This window comes from Tinamus guttatus, unplaced genomic scaffold (genome assembly GCF_059628265.1).
Source record: "Tinamus guttatus ecotype Peru unplaced genomic scaffold, ASM5962826v1 Tinamus_guttatus_pri_ptg000544l, whole genome shotgun sequence".
Taxonomy (NCBI): Eukaryota; Metazoa; Chordata; class Aves; order Tinamiformes; family Tinamidae; genus Tinamus; species Tinamus guttatus.
Window position 1 is genome coordinate 791,095 of NW_028289078.1, and position 19,516 is coordinate 810,610.

Genomic DNA, 19,516 nt, shown 5'->3' on the forward strand with positions numbered 1-19,516 from the left:
CAGGTAAAAGGTAGACCTGAAAGCCTTGTACTGCATCTTTTATTCAGTTTGATTCTTCTCATTTAGGTAAGTATAAAGAGGCCACTAAGTCACATTTTTATGAAGAAAAACAAACAAACAAACAAAGATCTATACTGAAGAAGATTAATATTTGTGCTCACAACAGTTCTTAAAAATGGCAAAGTTCTCAGTCTGAAACATACAGAAATACAGAAAAGATACAAATGAGTCTGATAGAAATTCAAGAACCTTGGTGATGAAAGATTCTAGAAATATTTAGGATTGGGAAATTGGGAACTTGCATTCTTCTCTCAGTATGAAACTTCTTCATATTTAGCAGTTGGCATTATTTCTGTAATATTACACTGTTGCAGATAAGACGGTGACAACACAAACAGAACTCACCACAACTCCAAACTGCTCTGGCTCAGACAAATTATTATACTCGCCCCTGAGCTTGGACAATGCATTCAGTTGTTCTTGTTCCGGAAGATGTTTTATTAAATTCTATCGAGTAAAAAACAAAACAAAAACAAAAAAAAAAAAAAAAGAGAGAGAGAAAAAAAGTAGACTTATAAATCTCAGATTCTTCATTTACTGCATAGTTGTAGGTAAAGATATTATTTATGTATGATTAACATATACTCCAAAGACAACATTCCTGCCCCAAAGTCTATAGAATGTAAATGTAGAATGTGGAATGTAAAGTAAGAATTCCAAGTGTAATGTTTCCAGTGAAAGGATGTCAGGAATGATTAATATAGACTGCTAAAAACACCTTCAGAAAGATAATGTATTTTCCAGTAATTCAAAACAAAACCAGACTGTTTTGACAACAGGAAAAGTAATACCTATCTCTACAACAGTTTAAATCTGTTAGCTACTATTTCGCCTACAAACGCCTACAGATAGGAATTCAAAGGTGGAACTGGGCTCCAGCTGAATTCACAAGTCCATACGAGGGGCTTGGCCACCTCTATAAGTGAAGGTTTAGTGAACACAGGAAAGGGAGTCTAAAGATGTTGCACTTACCTGATTATTGAAGAGACTTCAAGATTACTTGGAGCTTCTTGAGCACTTAGCAACCTATCTTTTCCTGCATTTAGGCATCCAAATCACACTGCCTATAATCAGCTATCTGTGGCTATTCTGAACAGGTTATTAGAAACAGAGATTCTCAAAACATCTACTTATGGCATATAATTTGATAATCAGCAGCTCATTTCTATCTCTTCCCAGATGATTGCTATAACTACTAGGCAACAGTCAGACTCCCTCTAGCCTGTCCTCTTACTGATCTCACAACTTCTGCCTTCCTGGTTATGCAGAAAATAATCTGTTTTCACTTTAAACTTCTACAGTCTGCTAAGATCATTCTTTTGAAATAGAATAAAGGTTCAGTCCTTCTAACAATGAATAAGGCCTGGAGAACACTGCTTCCACCTATTTTCAAGGAAGGACACCAGAATTTATCATCATTAATAGAAAAGTCAGTGACGTAGCTTAAGCCAAAGTCTATTTATGTACTCTGCAAATAAATAGATAATCTTCAGTATAACCAGCAAAAGAAAACAGGAAATTTATGAAAACAGGTAATTTTCAACAGGAAATTCAGATACTTAGAATATATAAAATAGATCTCTGGGGCCAGACAGATAAAAGTTATAGCTAAGCACTGCTTAACACTTGTCTAATTTAAAAAGATTTCAGCTCTAACTAAATATCCAAAATATATCCTGAGATCAGTAGTGAACTCGGTGGTTATTTGATCTTCAGAACTCACATTATTAGCTAGCGAAAAGCTGGCACTTGTATATTCACGCTGCAAAAGTGCCAACAGATTGCAATATAAATCTTCCTCTCGATAAAAAATGAAAATACTGCATTTGAAACGAAGAATACACGTCATTAAAAAAAATTTACTTTAATAATTTGTTCAATACGCAATCTCTTAGATCTTCTTACAATCATCAATTTATTTTAGCTCAGTAGTTATAATTCTTAAAATCAAATTAGGATTTCAATTCTTCATACAAAAATTCTTGTTATTTTAAAACAAAACAGTGATGAAGAACTGTCCAGGTGTTTATTACTAAAAGGTTTTTTTTTTTTTTTATGTAAACTGTTTCTACACTTTTTATAGCTATAATAAGTACTACACAATTTATATTTGATTAACACACTATTAATACTACTACTTTATTAATAAAGTCAGCAAATCAAAAAGGGAAAAGCTAGACTTACGAGCAATGACATAGGCAGACCAAAGGAAGGTTAGAAGATAGCTAAAGAGTAAATAGCTTCAACAGATGGCCCACGTTTGAATAAGAATTTTGGTAGGTAAAAAGAAAAAATGAAACTGTTAAAAATGCATGAAAGATGACGTCCAAAATAATAAACTTAAATTTTATGGAATTAGACAAGGCCGAACTGACATTCATCATGAAGAATTTATGATAGTAGTCATATATATCTTAATTATTATCACATCTGAAAAAATTTTTTGTAAAAAGGACTAAATTCATTATCTAGAGGTCTCTGGATGTAAATATGTCACATTCAGCTAAAATGAAAGGGCACGGACAGCCAGAGTATAAAAAAAACACATTTTAAACTGTAACTCATTTATGTTTTAACATACAAAGTACAACAGCCCATGTAACACCCCGTAACCAGCTATTTTCGATATCCTAAATACACTAAAACTGCTGAATTTTTACTAAAGTTTAAATGTTACAGTTTGTTGCTAAAATAATTTGCACACATAGAAAAACTGATCATGAAATTTTTGAAAAACAGAAGCAGTCAACTGGCTGTCATATGAATGTTTTCCTTAGTGAGCATCAGAAAAAAAAAAGGCAGTAGCTGATATCAAAGTAGCTTTATGGTGTTCAGATAAAGCTTTTGAACTGTTAGAGATGAAATTCATTTTGAATTTCAAACAGAAAATAAGCAGGAGAAAAAATTATAACTGAGTCACAAGAAACAAGAATCAGTCAATGACTCCTTGGACTACAACACGATTACAGGAGCTCTGAGGTCTTTCAGCGCAGACCTAATTCAAAGCAGCAAAAAGGAGAAGATGAGGATAGAGAAAGAGAGAGAGCATGAGAGAGCATACGTATAAATGTATATTTATAAATGCATAAATGATATATTTTAGTTATGTTTCTCAAGCACACTATATAACAAAGGTGCAAGATGAAGGACAAGATTCTAACTTCAGAAACTGGGACATTAAGATACACTGGGAAGGACTCAAAACAAGAAAAATTTTGGTGAAAATGTTGGTGAAATTGCTTATCTGAAAAGAAGCAGCATGGTAACATCTAAAGTACCTCATATAAATCACAGAAGGGTTGAGATTGGATCACCTCCCTTGACCTGCTGGCAACACTCCTGCTGATGCAGGAGGTCAACCCCTAATCTGTACTGGTGCCTGGGGTTATTCCTCCACAGGTCCAGGACACCACACTTGCCCTTGTTGAACCTCATGAGGTTCCTCTCTGCCCAACTCTCTATCCTGTCCAGGCCCCTCTGAATGGCAGAACAGCCCTCGGGAGTGTCGGCCACTCCTCCCAGTTTGGCATCGTCCGCAACCTTGCTGAGGGTGCACTGTGCGCCCTCGTCCAAGTCACTGATGAACAAGTTTAACAGCACCGGGCCCAGTACTGATCCCCGGGAGGCACCACTGACCACAGGCCTCCAACCAGACTCAGCCCCATTTATCGCCACCCTCTGGGCTCTGCCATCCAGCCAGTTCTCGATCCACCTCACTGTCCACTCATCCAACCTACACTTCCTGAGCTTCCCCATGAGGATGTTATGGAAGATGGCGCCAAAAGCCTCCTGAAGTTAAGGCAGACAACATCCATGGCTCTCCCATCCAGCCATCCCATTGCAGAAGGCTATCAGGTTTGTCAAACATGGCTTCCCTTTGGTGAATCCACGCTGACTACTCTTGATCACCCTCTTTCCCTTGACATGCCTAGAGATGGGCTCTAGAATGAGCTACTCCATCATCTTTCCAGGGATGGAGGTGTGGCTGACTGGCCTTTAGTTTCCCAGCTCCTCCGTCTTGTCCTTTTTCAAGAATGGAGTGATGCTGGCTTTCTTCCAGTCCTCCGGCATCTCACCCGGCCTCCATGACTTCTCAAGATGATGGAGAGCAGCTGAGCAAGAACCCTGGCCAGTTCCCTCAGCACTCCTGGGTGCATCCCATCCAGGCCCCTATACTTATGCGTGTCCAAAAAAATGAAAACCGCCATACGCACAGAAAACTATATATGGTTTTGCTCAGGTCAGAATCATGAAACACAACAACCTATAGTTTCATAGGATATCCATAGCCCATACTGGTAAAGACAGAAACAGAGACACAGAGACATATGCTTGAATTTATTTAGTGACAGAAGCATACAAGACAGCTAATGGATTTTTAAAGCAATGAAGCAATTAATTCAATACCTTTCAAAAGAAGACGTGTGTGTTTTTTTCAAGCTTCAGATGGTGCACTTGAAGTAATTACAGGATTGTGTTATCCAGAAACAAGCAACTTAAATGAAGCAATTTCATAGAAATGATTACTCATAAACTTGAGAAATGAATTTGGAAGTCACAAGATCACAGAGTGGTTGAGGCTGGAAGGGACCTCTAGAGATCATCTAGTCCAACCTGCCTGCTCAAGCAGGGACACCTAGAGCACATGGCACAGAGTCACATCTGGACGGGTCTGGAAGATTTCCAGAGAAGGAGACTCCACGACCTTTCTGGGCAGCCTGTTCCAGGGCTCCGTCACCCCCACAGGAAAGAAGTTCTTCCTCACATGGAGGTGGAACTTCCCGTGTTTCAGTTTGTACTCATTACCCCTTGTCCTGTCACTGGCCACCACCTAGAAGAAGAGTTTTGCGCCATCCTCCCTACATTCGCTCCTCAGGTACTTATACATATACATACAGGCCCAGCTCGCTTAGTCTTTCCTCATACGACAAATGCTGCAGTCCCTTAATCATCTTTGTGGCTCTATGCTGGACCCTCTCTAGAAGCTCCACGTCCCTCTTGTACCGGAGAGCCCAGAACTGCACACAATACTCCAGGTATGGCCTCACCGGAAGTCCTACTAATTTTTTTTTGTGCTTGCAAATACTTTGCACTTTGCAAAAGGTGCAATTTATGCTACTCAAACACTTTTATGCTTAAAAATCTACCATGTGACCCAATAACCTCTAAAAGGATAAAGAAGGTAAACAATCAAATTGAAGTGATTTTTTTTCCTCTCAGCTTTTTGCGATTGGTGTTCATGCCATAAGTTCACATAATATACTCTCATTAATTAATTAAATACTAATGGCTTGACGATAGTTTCCCCAGGGCCTAAAAAAAGTCAAAAATGTTTTGTTGTCTTAAAATTGCTGCCATCAAGTCACTCAGTTCACATAATATTATTGATATATAGTATCTATATACAGGTCAGTTAATAACACTATTGATGAGCTAATATTCTTTAACATGTTAACACTGTTAAAGTTTTACTTTTGGAAAGTAGAGCTAATGTCAAACAGCATGATAGTTTTAGAGGAAGCGTGGACTATGAGAGAGTTTAAGTTGTACATATGCATAGCATATTCCAGCTCTCAGCTTGTCATGTGCTGTTCTATAAAATTTCAGCTATTATTCAAAAAAGATATAATACATATGACTTATGAACATGAAGAAAACCTTGAATACTTGATGTGAGCACAAATGAGCACAAACAGCTCAGAGATGTAAACTCTGTTAATTTAATAACCTTTAAGCAATGGAGAGTTTCAATGCCAGTATTAGCTGCTTCACTGAAGAAAATGAAAATAATTAGACAAAGATTATGTGTACAGTCACTGGAGATAATGGCTTAAGTTGGTTCTTCAAATTTTTCTTAAGACCAATATCTCATTCCATAAATCAATCTGTAGATAAGCTCCCTTTAAAGGAAAATGAAGTTCAAACCACTCAAAGGAATCCAAAGATCTTTTGAAACCTCAATGCACAGGAGTGAGGCCATTAGTGCAGACCGGAAGAAAAGGAATGTACTGAACACTGTATGGTCTCCTCAGCAGGATCTCATTTTTAATACTGAGGACAGCTATTTTTTTTTAGACAAAGCATGTAAAACTAAATCTGTCCCTTTTTTTTTTTTCTTTTTGTGGGGGGGTGCTTTGACCTTTGAAAACAAATTGCAATACGTTGCAGTCTAAGTCATACATTTGAATCTTGGAGACACTTAATATTATGAGTCATTTTACAACTCTATTACCTCTCTTTACTAATCAACATTCATGCAAATAGTTTGTGTTCCTAAAAAATGACTTTTAGTTTTCTTTGATGTTTCAGTTAAGATTGCTACCCATTTGCCCAACACATTTTTATGTATATTTTAGAGGTCAATTACATAAATCCTCTTTAAGTAAAATCTAAGTTACATTACTAATACATTGGTAAACTTGATATTTATAAGCAGCAGCAGCAAAAATCTGAGGCTCATCTAGGAATCCTGACCAAAAGACAGCATGGGGCAAGCTGCAGAAATGGATATTCCAATTGGATAACAGGAAAAGGTTTTCCCCATGAAATTCAAAACTAGAAAATATGTTCAGGGAGACTCTGGAATTTATGACCATGGTGTTATTCAAAGCTTAATGGACAAGGACCTAAGCAACTGGACTCAGAAGACTTCCAACTATCCCTTCCAACTTAATTTTTTCTATGATTCTGTGATGAAATATTTGTAGTAAGACTAGATCCACCAAGCTATTTCAATCTTGCCTATAGAAGAAGAGAAGAACATCAGGATCCTTTAGTAACTTTTTGTCTACACAGAAAAACACTGTTTTTGTACTGTTTTTATTCATAATAATTATTAGCTTTGCAATTGTAAATATATGCAAATGTAAAAAGAATCAGAGTTCACAGAAAAAATAAAACTGTTGCAGTGAGTCACTAGTCAAAAAAAAAAAAAAAAAAAAAGAATGTTAACAAGTTTAAAGAGCCATTTATCCTGAAATATTGGAATTTAATCTGTCAATTTTCTTACCTGAATCATGGACTCTGCCAGCTGTGTTTCATCTACTTCCAATATCATCGTTTTGATTTCCTCATAAGACATTCGGAAAGAGCCAAGGAAAATTGCTAAAACAAAGATTGAACACATAATGAAGAGAAGACAACAATCAATCCTTTTTTTTTTTTTAATCTGCAAAACACAAATTAAACAAGCTATATCATCTACAGATCAAACATTGCACAAGGTAATACAGAAAAGACATAACAATTTTATATACTCAATTACTTTTCTCCTGTTCCAGTCTCCTCCATCCATTTGTCATAGACAAACATTCAGTACCAAAGACCATGATCAGCAGTCAAAGTCCTTCTCTGCAGGATATACTGCTGCTATATTATTTTGCTCTGAGATGATACTTACTTATTTTTACTTTATGGTTTTGGCTAGTGCTTTCTCACAAAAAACAAACAAACAAACAAAACACCGCACCTTGAGAAAATAGCACTACCAAACCATGGAAATATTTTTAAAAAGCTCTTTTAATAACTGCTTATGATATCTAGGCTATAATCTAGCAATCTCCTATTTTGTTTCTGACTGCAGTTAGCAAACTATTTTTTTAATGGAATTCATCTCCCCAAAGCCTTCAGTATGGTTATTTGTATATTACCATATACTATAAATTAAATCCCTCATTTACGACTGAAATTATTAACTGCTCTTAAGCATACATCTCAGTTGTACTTCCTATGCACATGCATGTATTCTCATACCTGCTTTAGATAAAATGCTGTTACAATGTAGTCAGACAAGGAAGAAAGAAAAAAAAACATAGGAACATTAAGGGCACATGAACTTGTCAAAGCAAAATAAACTTACACAGATTCTGTGCAATCTTTGGGTCCAAAACTTTCAATTCTTTGATTCGTTTCTTAATGGATTTCTTTTCTTCAAAATCATCTTCCTCTTTTTTTACTAGAATACAAGAACACTCACTATTAAACCTTAATACATGGAGAAAATATTTATGAATGCAGGAAACATTTGCTACCAACTGTAGACAATTCACAAAGAAAAGATCCAATTACAGAATGCACAGACAAAAAATATACAGTGGTTTTGCATATATTCCTTATGTTTGCCTCAAAACTTTTGCTCTTCAGTCAAATTTAATGTTAGCCTTATGGAACAATTTTGCTTCCTTTTTTTTTTGGGGGGGGGCGGGGTTGGGGCATTACTTTTTTTTTTTTATATATATATATGAACTTAATAAAGATGCCTATGCTATTTGAAGGCATAATCTCAGGTGATAAAACTCACATGTCTAATATACCAAGCAATACACTTCACTTAGCCTGGTCAGGTTAACACCACTGTCTCTTGGCAGGGGGAGGTGGAGAGGGAACCTTAGAATCTAAGCGAGCATATACTTACTACTTACTTCCCTTAACAACTCCAAAGAGATTTATTTTTAAATACATAATGCAATCATCTTTGTTATAAAAATTACAAAAAATATGGTTGTAGAAATGTATGTTGATCTTGAAGGATCTAAAGTCATAGAAATTTCGGTTTTTTCTTCCTTTTCAGAAAAAAAGTTCAGGCAAATAGAATTTCCTAAATTTCCCAAACACAAGCTAAATTTATTTTTCATTATTTATGCATTGGCATAAGAATTTTGCTCAAAATAACAGCATACAATTGATGTTTATTGCAAAGAAAAAAATCTATTTTTGCATAATAGCTAGAATGTATAGATAAATAAAATCATCAAAATCCAAAACCTTAAAAGAAATTTCTTTAAATTTAACCTGGTCTTCTTTTCTAATTCGGCACAAATCTTTACTGTTATATCCTCCTATCACTCATTAATTCTATGCACTATTTCACATCTGAAGTTAGGTTCCAACTTTTTACAACATGATTGTCTCAAATTAATACATTTTTCACCCCTCAAATATTTGAAAGTAGAAAATATGTTGCAGTAAAAATATAAATTACTCACTTCAGGACGAGATGGATATAAATGAGAAGTCTAGTCTAGCACACACAGAAACCTAACTATTATTCTTTTCAGAATAGTCACATGAAACTTGCCCTATTGATTTACAGAATGCTTTTGTCTAAACATAATAAAACCTTCTTGGGATAGGGAGACACATTAAGTGACCTCTTGATGTCTTTGAGCCTTTTTTTTTTTAATGATACTATAGAAATGGCAAGAAATTAAAGACATGGGGACTGGAGGGGCTCCTGATATGGTGGAGAAAAATTTGAATCCTTGTACACATCCCCTTTTAGACTTTTCTTCTGAAGAGAGACCGCAGTGCTTGAGAGAATCCCCTATTCTGAAAGATGCAGAAGACCAATAACCAGGAGGGATATCCACACAACTAGGTTAAAACCACAATCCTCTTCTTCTCTTTGTTTTCACATTTTTTGAATGTTGTTAGCCTTGAATGTCTTTTAGCACAGATTTAATCGCGCACAGTTTGCCTACTACACCTGTAAGAGCAAAAGTAGAAGATCTGGACCACCAACCTGATAGATACGCGTGTTTGAAAAGCACAGGACAATATTAGAGCTATCAAGAGGCTAGAGAGGAGGCTACCATCAAAGCTTTACTTTTGTAAAGCCTGTAGATCTACAGCAAGATACAGACAGCTCTCTGAAGCTCAGTTATATCCGTGCCATCTTTATGTCGTACTGATTTAAGCTGTGATGAAGACACACTAATGCTTTGGGCCTATTTTAGAACACAACAGATCATTTGATAGGGAAAAAAAAAAGATTTCCCTAACAGTCACTAATAAAAGTGAATTTATCTGAATTTAATTTTGACTTAGTGACAACCTTGAACTAGATGCTAATTGGTACTAAAATACAAAAACTACAAATACATTCACTTTTCCAGTACTAGGAAGCAACGTCTATGCATTAAAGTCTCATAACACAGATTAATACACAGATTAATTAATAGACAAGCAGCTATTGCTTGCTCTAGGAGCCCACACAAGAATTGCATGCAGAGTTATACAACTACACAACGAACTAAACTACTGCAAACTTACATGATACTTCATCAGGAGAACTCAGGTCACATCCTTATGTAGTTGGCAGTAGAAAGAAGCAAAGGATAGTTAATATTATATGTCTTCCCTGCAAGAAATGTTGCACTCTCCAATGAAAACTCTGATATCTACTATTGCCACAAGACTTTTTTTTTTTTTTTTTTTTTTTTTTTTTTTTTTTTTTTTATCTAAACTGTGTATTGGCTTGCACGGGAGCAATAAACAGAGTCACAAAACTGTTATCTACTTCTAATAAGAGGAGGGGAAGAAAAAAAAAAAAAGTGAGAGAGAAATGTCCACTGGAAAAAACAGAAAAGAGTTACACAGAAAGGACTGCACAGGTGAAATGAACTGATTTTTTAATTATTTTTTAGATTAGCCTTTTGCTACTGCCACAACTGCAAAGTAAAAGACAAGCTTTACCTAAGAATTTTAAACCTATGTACGTTTTCAGGTGAACATGATACTGGGTCAACAAGATGATATAAAGCGAGAAGCCTCTTCAGGCAAATTTAATAGGAATATATATATACACATGTTATATATATATATATATATATATATATATATATATTTAATTTTTATGGTTTGTGCACCTTTAAAGTAATCACAGAACACTTTAGCATTTCATCTTTACGAACAAGACGGGTTCCTTGGCACAGAGCGCGGCAGAACAGAGCAGTCAGGGAGCTGGGAAACCGCCTCTCTACAAACCGACCAGCCAGGTTTAAGGTGGCATCAACACAAATGATTTTGGCCACAGGGACCCTTTCTGTCTCCTAGCAGTCTGTCCTCCCCAAAAGAGTCAGATTAGATTACATTTCAAATATATCAAAAAGCTTTCATGCTCACTTGTATTTTATATCTCTCTACATATTCAGAACTTGAAAGGCAACGTGAAGCTGTTATAGGAGGAACATGTATAATGTTTCACAGTTTTAGCTGTCAGCTTGGAAACTGAGAAAGTTACTATTACTTTACATTAAGTTTGACTGCAGCTACTAAGAAAATATGGGCACTTGTCATTCTCTATCTTCACTATGATACATCCATGGAAAATACAACCGTGCTGATGCATTTTGGACTTCTGTTCTTTTTTGGCAATTTCCCCTCAGTTGTAATGTGTATTTTCAAAACACTGATTGAATTCTTATATTTTAATGTTAGCCTTCTGAGCAATTTGTATGAGATTTTTCTTCTTTACCTATCCCAGACACATGCTAAATCATGTACACATGCACCATCCTTTGTATAACTTGTTTTTTGACAGCACTGCTATTGATTTGACTCAATTCATACAGAAAACATAACTCAGTCAAAAATATAGGACTTTATTTCAAGTAATTGCTAAGAGCTACATAAGAAAAGACACCACATACAACACCAAGAGTAGTAACCACCTGGTATTTTTTCTCTGACACAGGCTAATGCAAGGCAATTTTTTAAAGTGACTCACGCCTCTATAATGAGCTATTAAATGCACTGAAGGACTTCCTTTATAGATATTTTCATGGATAATACTTATTCTTCCTACCTCTATAAAAAATAAAAAAATACAGTTTGAAACATCATTGCAGATGATTTTAGCATCTAGCACCTTATATATTGCTTAATGCAGTGTATAAATGAATTTTCTATATGTACACTCACGTTAAATGCATAAAAGCAAGCACTTAAGCTTAGAATCTTTAGAGCTCCTAGCAGCTAGTTAAGTGCCCTACTGAAATAATGTACAATCAAAACACGAGTAAGTCAGTAGGCCGAGATTAAAAAAATAATAATAATAAAAAAAAGCTTTTACAAACAAACAGGTAATTAAGATGAGCATATAAGGACCCTGTTTGTAAGAAGACAGCGATAACTGACATAGGGTGATGGATCATGCAACAGCTTTAACTCATTTTCCTTTTTTTTTTTTTTTTAACAATGACTACCAGCATTTACAGTTAAAATTATACAGTACTGCATTTGGAAAAATTAGCCAAATAGCTTAACTAAGTCATTTTGCAGTATTTTTCTACAGTAGAAGTAAAAATTGAGATGCTATCATACTAACCAATGTTAGTTCATCCATTAACTGATGTCACTAAACTTATTCCTGCATTTTTAATACTGGGTAATAGAATACTGAAATGAAATTTAGCTCCGGAATTATATTTCTCAAGAAGTAACTATCTAAAATAGGAATATGGTGATACATCTTAAAAGACTCCTCTTCTCAGAGTCTGAACAAACACTTTGGCTCCCACCCTAAAACGGAAGGTTTTAACCAAGACTGATTCAACTACTTTTGGGAAGGACAAGTTCTAAATTCTGGAAAGATTTAAGACATCACTTATTTTCTTGAGAGAGGGGAAAAGAAAAAGCAAATAGAGATTACCTTCTGCTACACTGTAGTTTGCTGGAAAGAGAGAAGTAGATGGAAAGATAGATTGAGATATACTGGTGAATCCAGTAGCAAAGTTATTTAGTGTCCCGTTACAACAGACCTTAAATTTCAGATATTCTCCTTATAAGGTATATTCCTACCATCAAGCTGCTGGCCTTAAAAATATTGACCCACCACCAGCTATCAAAAGCAGAACAGCAGGTCTAGTTGTGCTTGAGAGGTGAACACTGTTGCGCTCCTTGCATCAACCAAGTTGCTTATTACCCCATGAAATAGAAAGACGACTGTTGAAAGCCATATTGTATAAAGAAATACCTATTTTTATTTGTTATTATCTTGTTATATCGCTGCTTTACTAGAGAGGGAGAGCAAGGCCACAGAAAATATGCAGGAGATAAGCACAACACGAACTTACGCAGTAAAAACATGGGTTTTTTTTGTTTGTTTGTTTTCTAACAGTTCCCCAAATCCTATTTGTCTTTAACCGCTACTGAAAAAGAAGACTAAGAGTATATCATTTATTTGCTCAATAATTCTACACTTCATTAATAATTTTTCTACAATGAATCTGGCACAAATGTCACATTACTATTTTGTCGGTCCTTAAACACACCCAGAAGCCTTTTATAAAAATTGTTGCAACACTTGAAACCCTGCTGCCTTTACTCCAGTGTCAGCACGGGCTCGAATGATAGTTTACACATACCAGTTAATAGTTTATGGCATCCATGAGTTCCCTTCAAATTCTTGGGTCAACAGCTGCTGCTCCAAGCCATTTGTGACTGTTCCATTTCAGAGACCTCTTCCAAAGCTTCCTCTACTCATCATGCAACTTGAGATAGACGCCCCAATGCACAGCTTCCCCCCATACCCTCCCCAAAGACTAGCTTGCATGTGATCCTGTTGTCACATCAACTAAAATGATTTTAAACTTTAGATGCTGGAAAGACGGCAGATATTTGAACTTTTTACTTTTTTTTTCTCCTTTGGAAGACAGTTAAGAGGCATAACTCATACCTTCCTACTGTATTTTTATTAAATCCTTCTCTGTGCTCAGAATCAGTACTAAAATTTTAGCACTCCAGCCCTAATTCAGTAAAAAAAGTAAGAATTAGAATAGAATTTACACCATACTGAGGTCCCTGAAATTTAAACACAGGCATACTTAAGCAAGTCTGCATGAAAATGAGGACACTTCAAGGTGTTGCTTCTCCTGCTCATAGATTTTATACGATATATATTAAATAGAATTAATGCACTTCAGTATTTCCCTAATCATGCTCTGTTCTTGAGAGTCTGCAAATATTTAGATGCCTTTAATCTTCTAATAAACAATTCATTACTTTGCTTGATATCAAAACTGTTTCAACATCACTTAACAGCTTCTGAAAGTTGGACAATGAGCTGCACTTTAAACACTGTTCTAGAAACAAGCTACTTTTAGAGCATCTTATTTGGTAAATGTACAGACTACTGCAATTTATCTTCCTTTATTCAGAATACTCAAAGATACTTTTTCCCCAATTGTGTCTTTATTTGGTACATTATCAAAGTTGTTTCGTGATAATTATAATTTAATTTTAATATGCATGCTTCCAGCCCTTAAATTTAAAATGAAGGGTCTCGACTGAACATAAAACAATGAAATATTTTTCCTCTTCAGTTCCTCATACAAGAGCCACCTTAGTTCAAATGTCTCCCTTAGCAGTTAGGTTTCTAATTGAAAAGCACACACTTGTACAATGTTGATCTACCATTTAGTGATCACGACATTTCAAGCAGACCATTTTAAGACTTATGCTTAACAAAAATAACTTTCAGATTCTTACTGCCTGAAACATAAGCTTAAGTATTTCAAACGTTAAATAAATAAATATCTGCAGAAACACTTCCTAAGTTCACAAAATAAATTTACGTACAGAAAGATTTATATTGCAAACTATTTTAAAGCTCTAGTTTCTCCTCCTAAATTCTACAAAAGCTATTTCTTCTATTTAGGTGACTCTTAGAGCAAACATTTCTTGCGGTTGTAGCTTTCAGTGTTAGCCCTGAGTACAGAGGTAGGACACGGGTGGGCAGAACAGCCTCCCGGGAGCAGGGCAGAGCTCATGAGTGAGGCCTCTTCCCTCCGCTGCCCACAGAGCTACGGCCTTAACCCACGACCCCAGTTTAGCAGAAGCCAACACCGCAGCCAAAAACGGCCCACCCATCCTTTTTCCCCAAGCTTTATTCTGACCAACGTACTTTTACCTACACTGGGAAAGACAGAAGCAAGTTTGCAGTTGCACCCGCTTCCTGCCCCGTTACCGAATGCTGCCTAAGCTCTTGGGTCGAGCAAGAAAGAGGACGGGGTCCCCCCTCGCTGGCAGTTCTGTCAGATTCAGCTGACAGTGAAGTGTGGTAGAAAACAAATCCATTCAATCGGTTAACACATTATAAATAAAAAAATTACACTTTCAATTAAGTATTTCCTTTTTCTTAAAGGATATTTGTCAAAAAAGTTTTATTATAATATCTTAGTATGACACAAACATTTTTTCATAAATAAATTTATCTTTGTTATCCTAAGATTTAAAGTTATCAAGTATCATCTATATCTACAGCAAAATTGAAGACACTTCTGACAGAAAAATGGTTCCATTAAAATCTCATCTCCTTCCCTTAAACTCTGCTTTTAATTTGACTTCATAAATTCAAGATATGTTGTACGGTCTTGCCAGCACTCAGCTCTCAAAACCATTTAAACTGTTTTACTACATGTCCTTATAGATGAATAATACCTCAAGACACTCACAGAAAGACAATTTATACTAGTTATTATGCAAAAGTTATTTCATCACAAAACAGGTTTTACGCTATACAGTAAAAGGTTTCGTCAGTTCTTTCTTTAAAGATGGGTATTTAAAGTTTTCAGCATATTCTGCTATTATTTAATCCTTTCATTAACCACTGATCTCACCTTAAAAAAAAAATGTATTTTTCAGTAGAAAAACACCAGATTGAGCTTCCAATCTGATTCATCAAGTGACAGCATACACACACACACAAAGCATGGAGCAAGAAGAGAGACAGTGCAAGCTCAAACAACACCTCTAAGAGAGGAGAGCCCCAAACCTGCTGTGTTGTAGCACTGTCAAGCACATCCACCCTCAGTATGGGGCAGGAGGCATCCTCACCTGGCGCAGGACTTCTGGGAAGCAGGAGGACCCCTGTTGAGAGGGCTGAGGGAAACGGTGGCTGTATCCTGATTTCTAGGGATGATCTGCGCTATCTCAAATGAAGCTGGAGGAGGAACCTGCTGGGATTTGCTGCAGACAGTTTGCACAGACAGCCCAAAGCCAAGGCTATCAGAGATGGTAGCACTGCCTCACACCAGCCCTGAATGTGCTCAAACACCCGGGCGTCTGCATGGATCAGCTCTACTAAACTATCAAACATTTGTACATAACTAGTAAGCACAGCATGTCCAAGGTGATGACGTTATGCTGAATGCCAGTTTGGAAATAGCAACAGACTTGCAGGTGGAAATCCTAGGTTGGAGTCTTTAGAGTAAGTTTATTGCTCTTGGTCTCAACTATAGGAAGGTAGAAGGCAAGTGGTCAAGCCAACAGCCAAGGAAAAGCAGATTTTGCATCCTGCAATTTGCTGCCCAGCCTCCTTCACATCCTAGTGCCACTGAAACATTTGCTGGTCATATAGACTTGCCTTACATGGTATATAGGGGAGAAAAGATGAAAGAAAACAATCCCTTTGCTATGAATGTTTGCAACAGTAACAGTAACTTGTAGTGTCATCTAATAAACATAAAATAGGAAGCAACATAATCCAAAGATCAAGTCATTGCTATTCAAAAGCACAACATATAAGTTTTTCACATTTTTATTACCTCTGTCTTTGAAATAGAGAGGTCTTTCTCTCAAAGATACATTCCTAACTACTCCAAAACCAAAATCGTTTTCCAGTTTAAACCAAAAATAACAGGTATAAACTAATCATGAAAAAAAGAAAACAGCTTTTTTTTTCCCTTCCTAATGCTCATCTCTCCTAAAAGGATAAGAAAACACCTTAGTACTACATGATCTTTACTTTTACTTAATTAAAAAAAAATGAAATCCATTTGACTCTTCACTTAGCAATACTGGCAGCCTCTATGCACCTGCAAATTAACATGTTGACTCTGAGACACTAAAATTGAAAAACAGAATAAGCTGTCTCTTCTCTCCAACTTTTTTTTAATCATTTTTTTTGAAATTTTATTGTTGTTATTCTTTTTCTTGGGGAAGCTGGGGAGGAGAAGGGGGAGCTGATACATGTAATGTGTGTGTATATATTAGCGAAAGTAAAAATCATAGGCCCTAGACCTAACCTAAAGCTCATGTACACACTTAAAATCTAGCTTTAAGCACCTCTTGGCTTCAGCTCAGATATGGTCTGAGGAGGGGAAAGTTCTACTCTGTGCCCTAATACAACATAAAAAGTGTTTGAATTGACTGATGACAAGTGAGTTTATTTCAGAAACTTTCTCAGCTCATTTATTACACTTTTTTCCACTTTCTTGTGACAGATATGTACACTTGCATTCACACTCTTGGCTCTCACTGATACTCTCTGCCACTTGCAAGTCGTCAAATGGTCAACTGCTGAAACTCCCTATATTAACACACAGCAGACAGATGCTAGGACAGTTACACAAAGATAGGAAGAAACTTCTCAATGACTGCTACAAAAGTTGAATAAAAAAGATTACCAGTTGCTCTTCCTGACCCTACACTCTCTGCTTCTTTCCCCACTTCTTCCAACATCATACAGAGACCTCTTGGGCTATAGCAGGCTGTTAAACAGCAATCAAACAAGAACGGGAGCATTTAAAAACCGGAACAAGAAACTGGATACAATGAAATTACTTTGCTCTGTGCTAAAGTTCCTGCTTAAATACATAAAACTCATGTTACAGTTTGAATTTTGTACAAAAAAAGCCCTGTGATACTTAGGCCATGGATCGCATACGCACAGTGAAGAATTTGAGACTGCCCAAGCTACCCTTCAGTTGCACAGGAAGCTTTTTTAGAATTGATAGACTTGCAAGTCAAAGCAAAACCTGCCAATCATACTTAAGTATTTGGCTTTTTCCCCAATTTTAATTTAATCCTATTCTATTACTCATCCAGTTTCTTGTCTGTGATATCCTGACCTCCTTTGACTCAATGATGCCTCCAAAATCTGTCACCACAGCACAAAGCTCATCCCTTTCCTAATGGCTGCAGACACATCATTTAGAGACTCTTTAATAAAGAATTTGTCTCAAAAGAGATCCTTCAGAAACAGCCTCATTATAGCCAGATAGATCCATTTTCAGTATTCTACAGCTTCTTTTGAACTTACCTGTTTTACAAATCTGCTACCAATCCCACTCACTTTTTTTTAAATGTGGCACAGTATCAAAAATTCTATTGCAGTCCACAAAGACTAAATCTACCACATCTATTTTGTTTAGAAGGGATTAGTGATTATCTTCTCAAAAGAAGTCATATTTCATCATCTCAGTCTGGCATAATTTACTTTTCATATGCTGAATTTCATCTCTTTTTCTACCTCCCTTTACATGTTTGATTATACCTTTGTGGAGATTCTATTCAGTCGTTTTGCTTGTCATTGAAATTGGTCTAACAAACCTATAGTACAAAATCTCCTGTGATTTTGAATTAACTTAGAGAAGAGATACTATAGCATTTTTCACCAATCAAAAATAACTATCAAAAAACTTCAGTCTTCCCTTATTAAGACTGCATTGTAATGATGACCAAAAGTCATATGAACTGCTGCTAATAAAATAAAATGGGTTTTTAAAACCCAAAATACAATTTAAAAAAGAAAAATAATAATAACAATAATGTATTATTGGGATAAGCCAAATGCATGGTCCTTATGGGTACAAGCAACCCAAATATTAGGATGAAACAAAATACAGCTTTAGTCAACATTTGCATTGCTGAAGCAAGGCTGTCAATCAGCACATTTGCTTATGTGGTCTCATCAGAGCACATTGCCTCGATCTCAAGAGTCATAGCAAGGAATGTGGAAAGCCTAACTGCATCTCCCTAACCTTCATCAACCAGCATTCGTGCTCCCTCATTAATTTTTTTCATTTCACTTTCAAGCATGACATGGTTCATAGCAGAACAATAATTTGCTGATAATTGCTTGAGACAACAGCTGGACAGACACAGTGCAGAGGTGAACTTTTGTGTAGATTATAGGGCGCCTCAATGAATTACAATTAAAGAGTCATCTGTCCACGTAACAGTTTTGAAAAGACGACATTTCATTAGCAACTACAGAAAGTCTAATATACTTCAAGGCTTTAATGCCCCATTGCATTGCCCTTTAAGACAAACATTTCTCCAGATCACATGACAAACATTAAAAGGTTTGAGCTATCAGCTCAGTATAAGATCTAATATTTATGAATTATGTCATTTGGCATAAATTGAAGAAGCTTACCATGCCACTCAAAATCATCCAATTTAGATAGTAATACAAAAATAAGCTATACATCTTCCAGATAATAAACCATCTTTACAAAATGTTCAGAGGACCTCTACCTGACTCCTTTGGAAGAAATTTAGTGTCATACTTAAATGAAATATCCATACGGGAATTCAGATCATAAAGTCCGCAATGCAAAAATAAACTTCCAAGAAAAAAAAAACACATATATATATAAACACTTATATACATATATACTTGATTATATATATGCATGCACTAGTTGTACTCATAACAAGCAAAAGATATTGTTTTTTTCACTAATGAGATAAGAAAACAGCTGTCCCCAAAGCCAATCTTTGTCTCCTCCGAAAGTCCAAATATAATTTATTTCAATAACTATATTTATTACCTTTTTTAATTTAGCAAACATTTCCCTTTTTGTGACAAAATACTATACCTCCCTATGTAGTAGAATTATGGTTGCTCATCGAGTTCCTTCCCCTTTCTACAAAAATAACAATAATAATA

At 35.9% G+C, this 19,516-nt stretch overlaps 1 protein-coding gene across 1 annotated transcript in view; it reads right to left on the reverse strand.

Annotated features, from left to right (window-relative positions):
- The window catches only part of DIAPH3 (diaphanous related formin 3), a 140,098-nt gene that overhangs the window by 56,632 nt on the left and 63,950 nt on the right, over positions 1–19,516 (reverse strand). The window contains exons 17-19 of the mRNA XM_088534125.1: positions 7,919–8,014; positions 7,070–7,164; positions 406–507 (exon numbers count right to left, since the gene is read on the reverse strand). Of these exons, the coding sequence (XP_088390251.1) occupies positions 406–507; positions 7,070–7,164; positions 7,919–8,014 (293 nt within the window). The remainder of the gene's footprint in view (positions 1–405; positions 508–7,069; positions 7,165–7,918; positions 8,015–19,516) is intronic.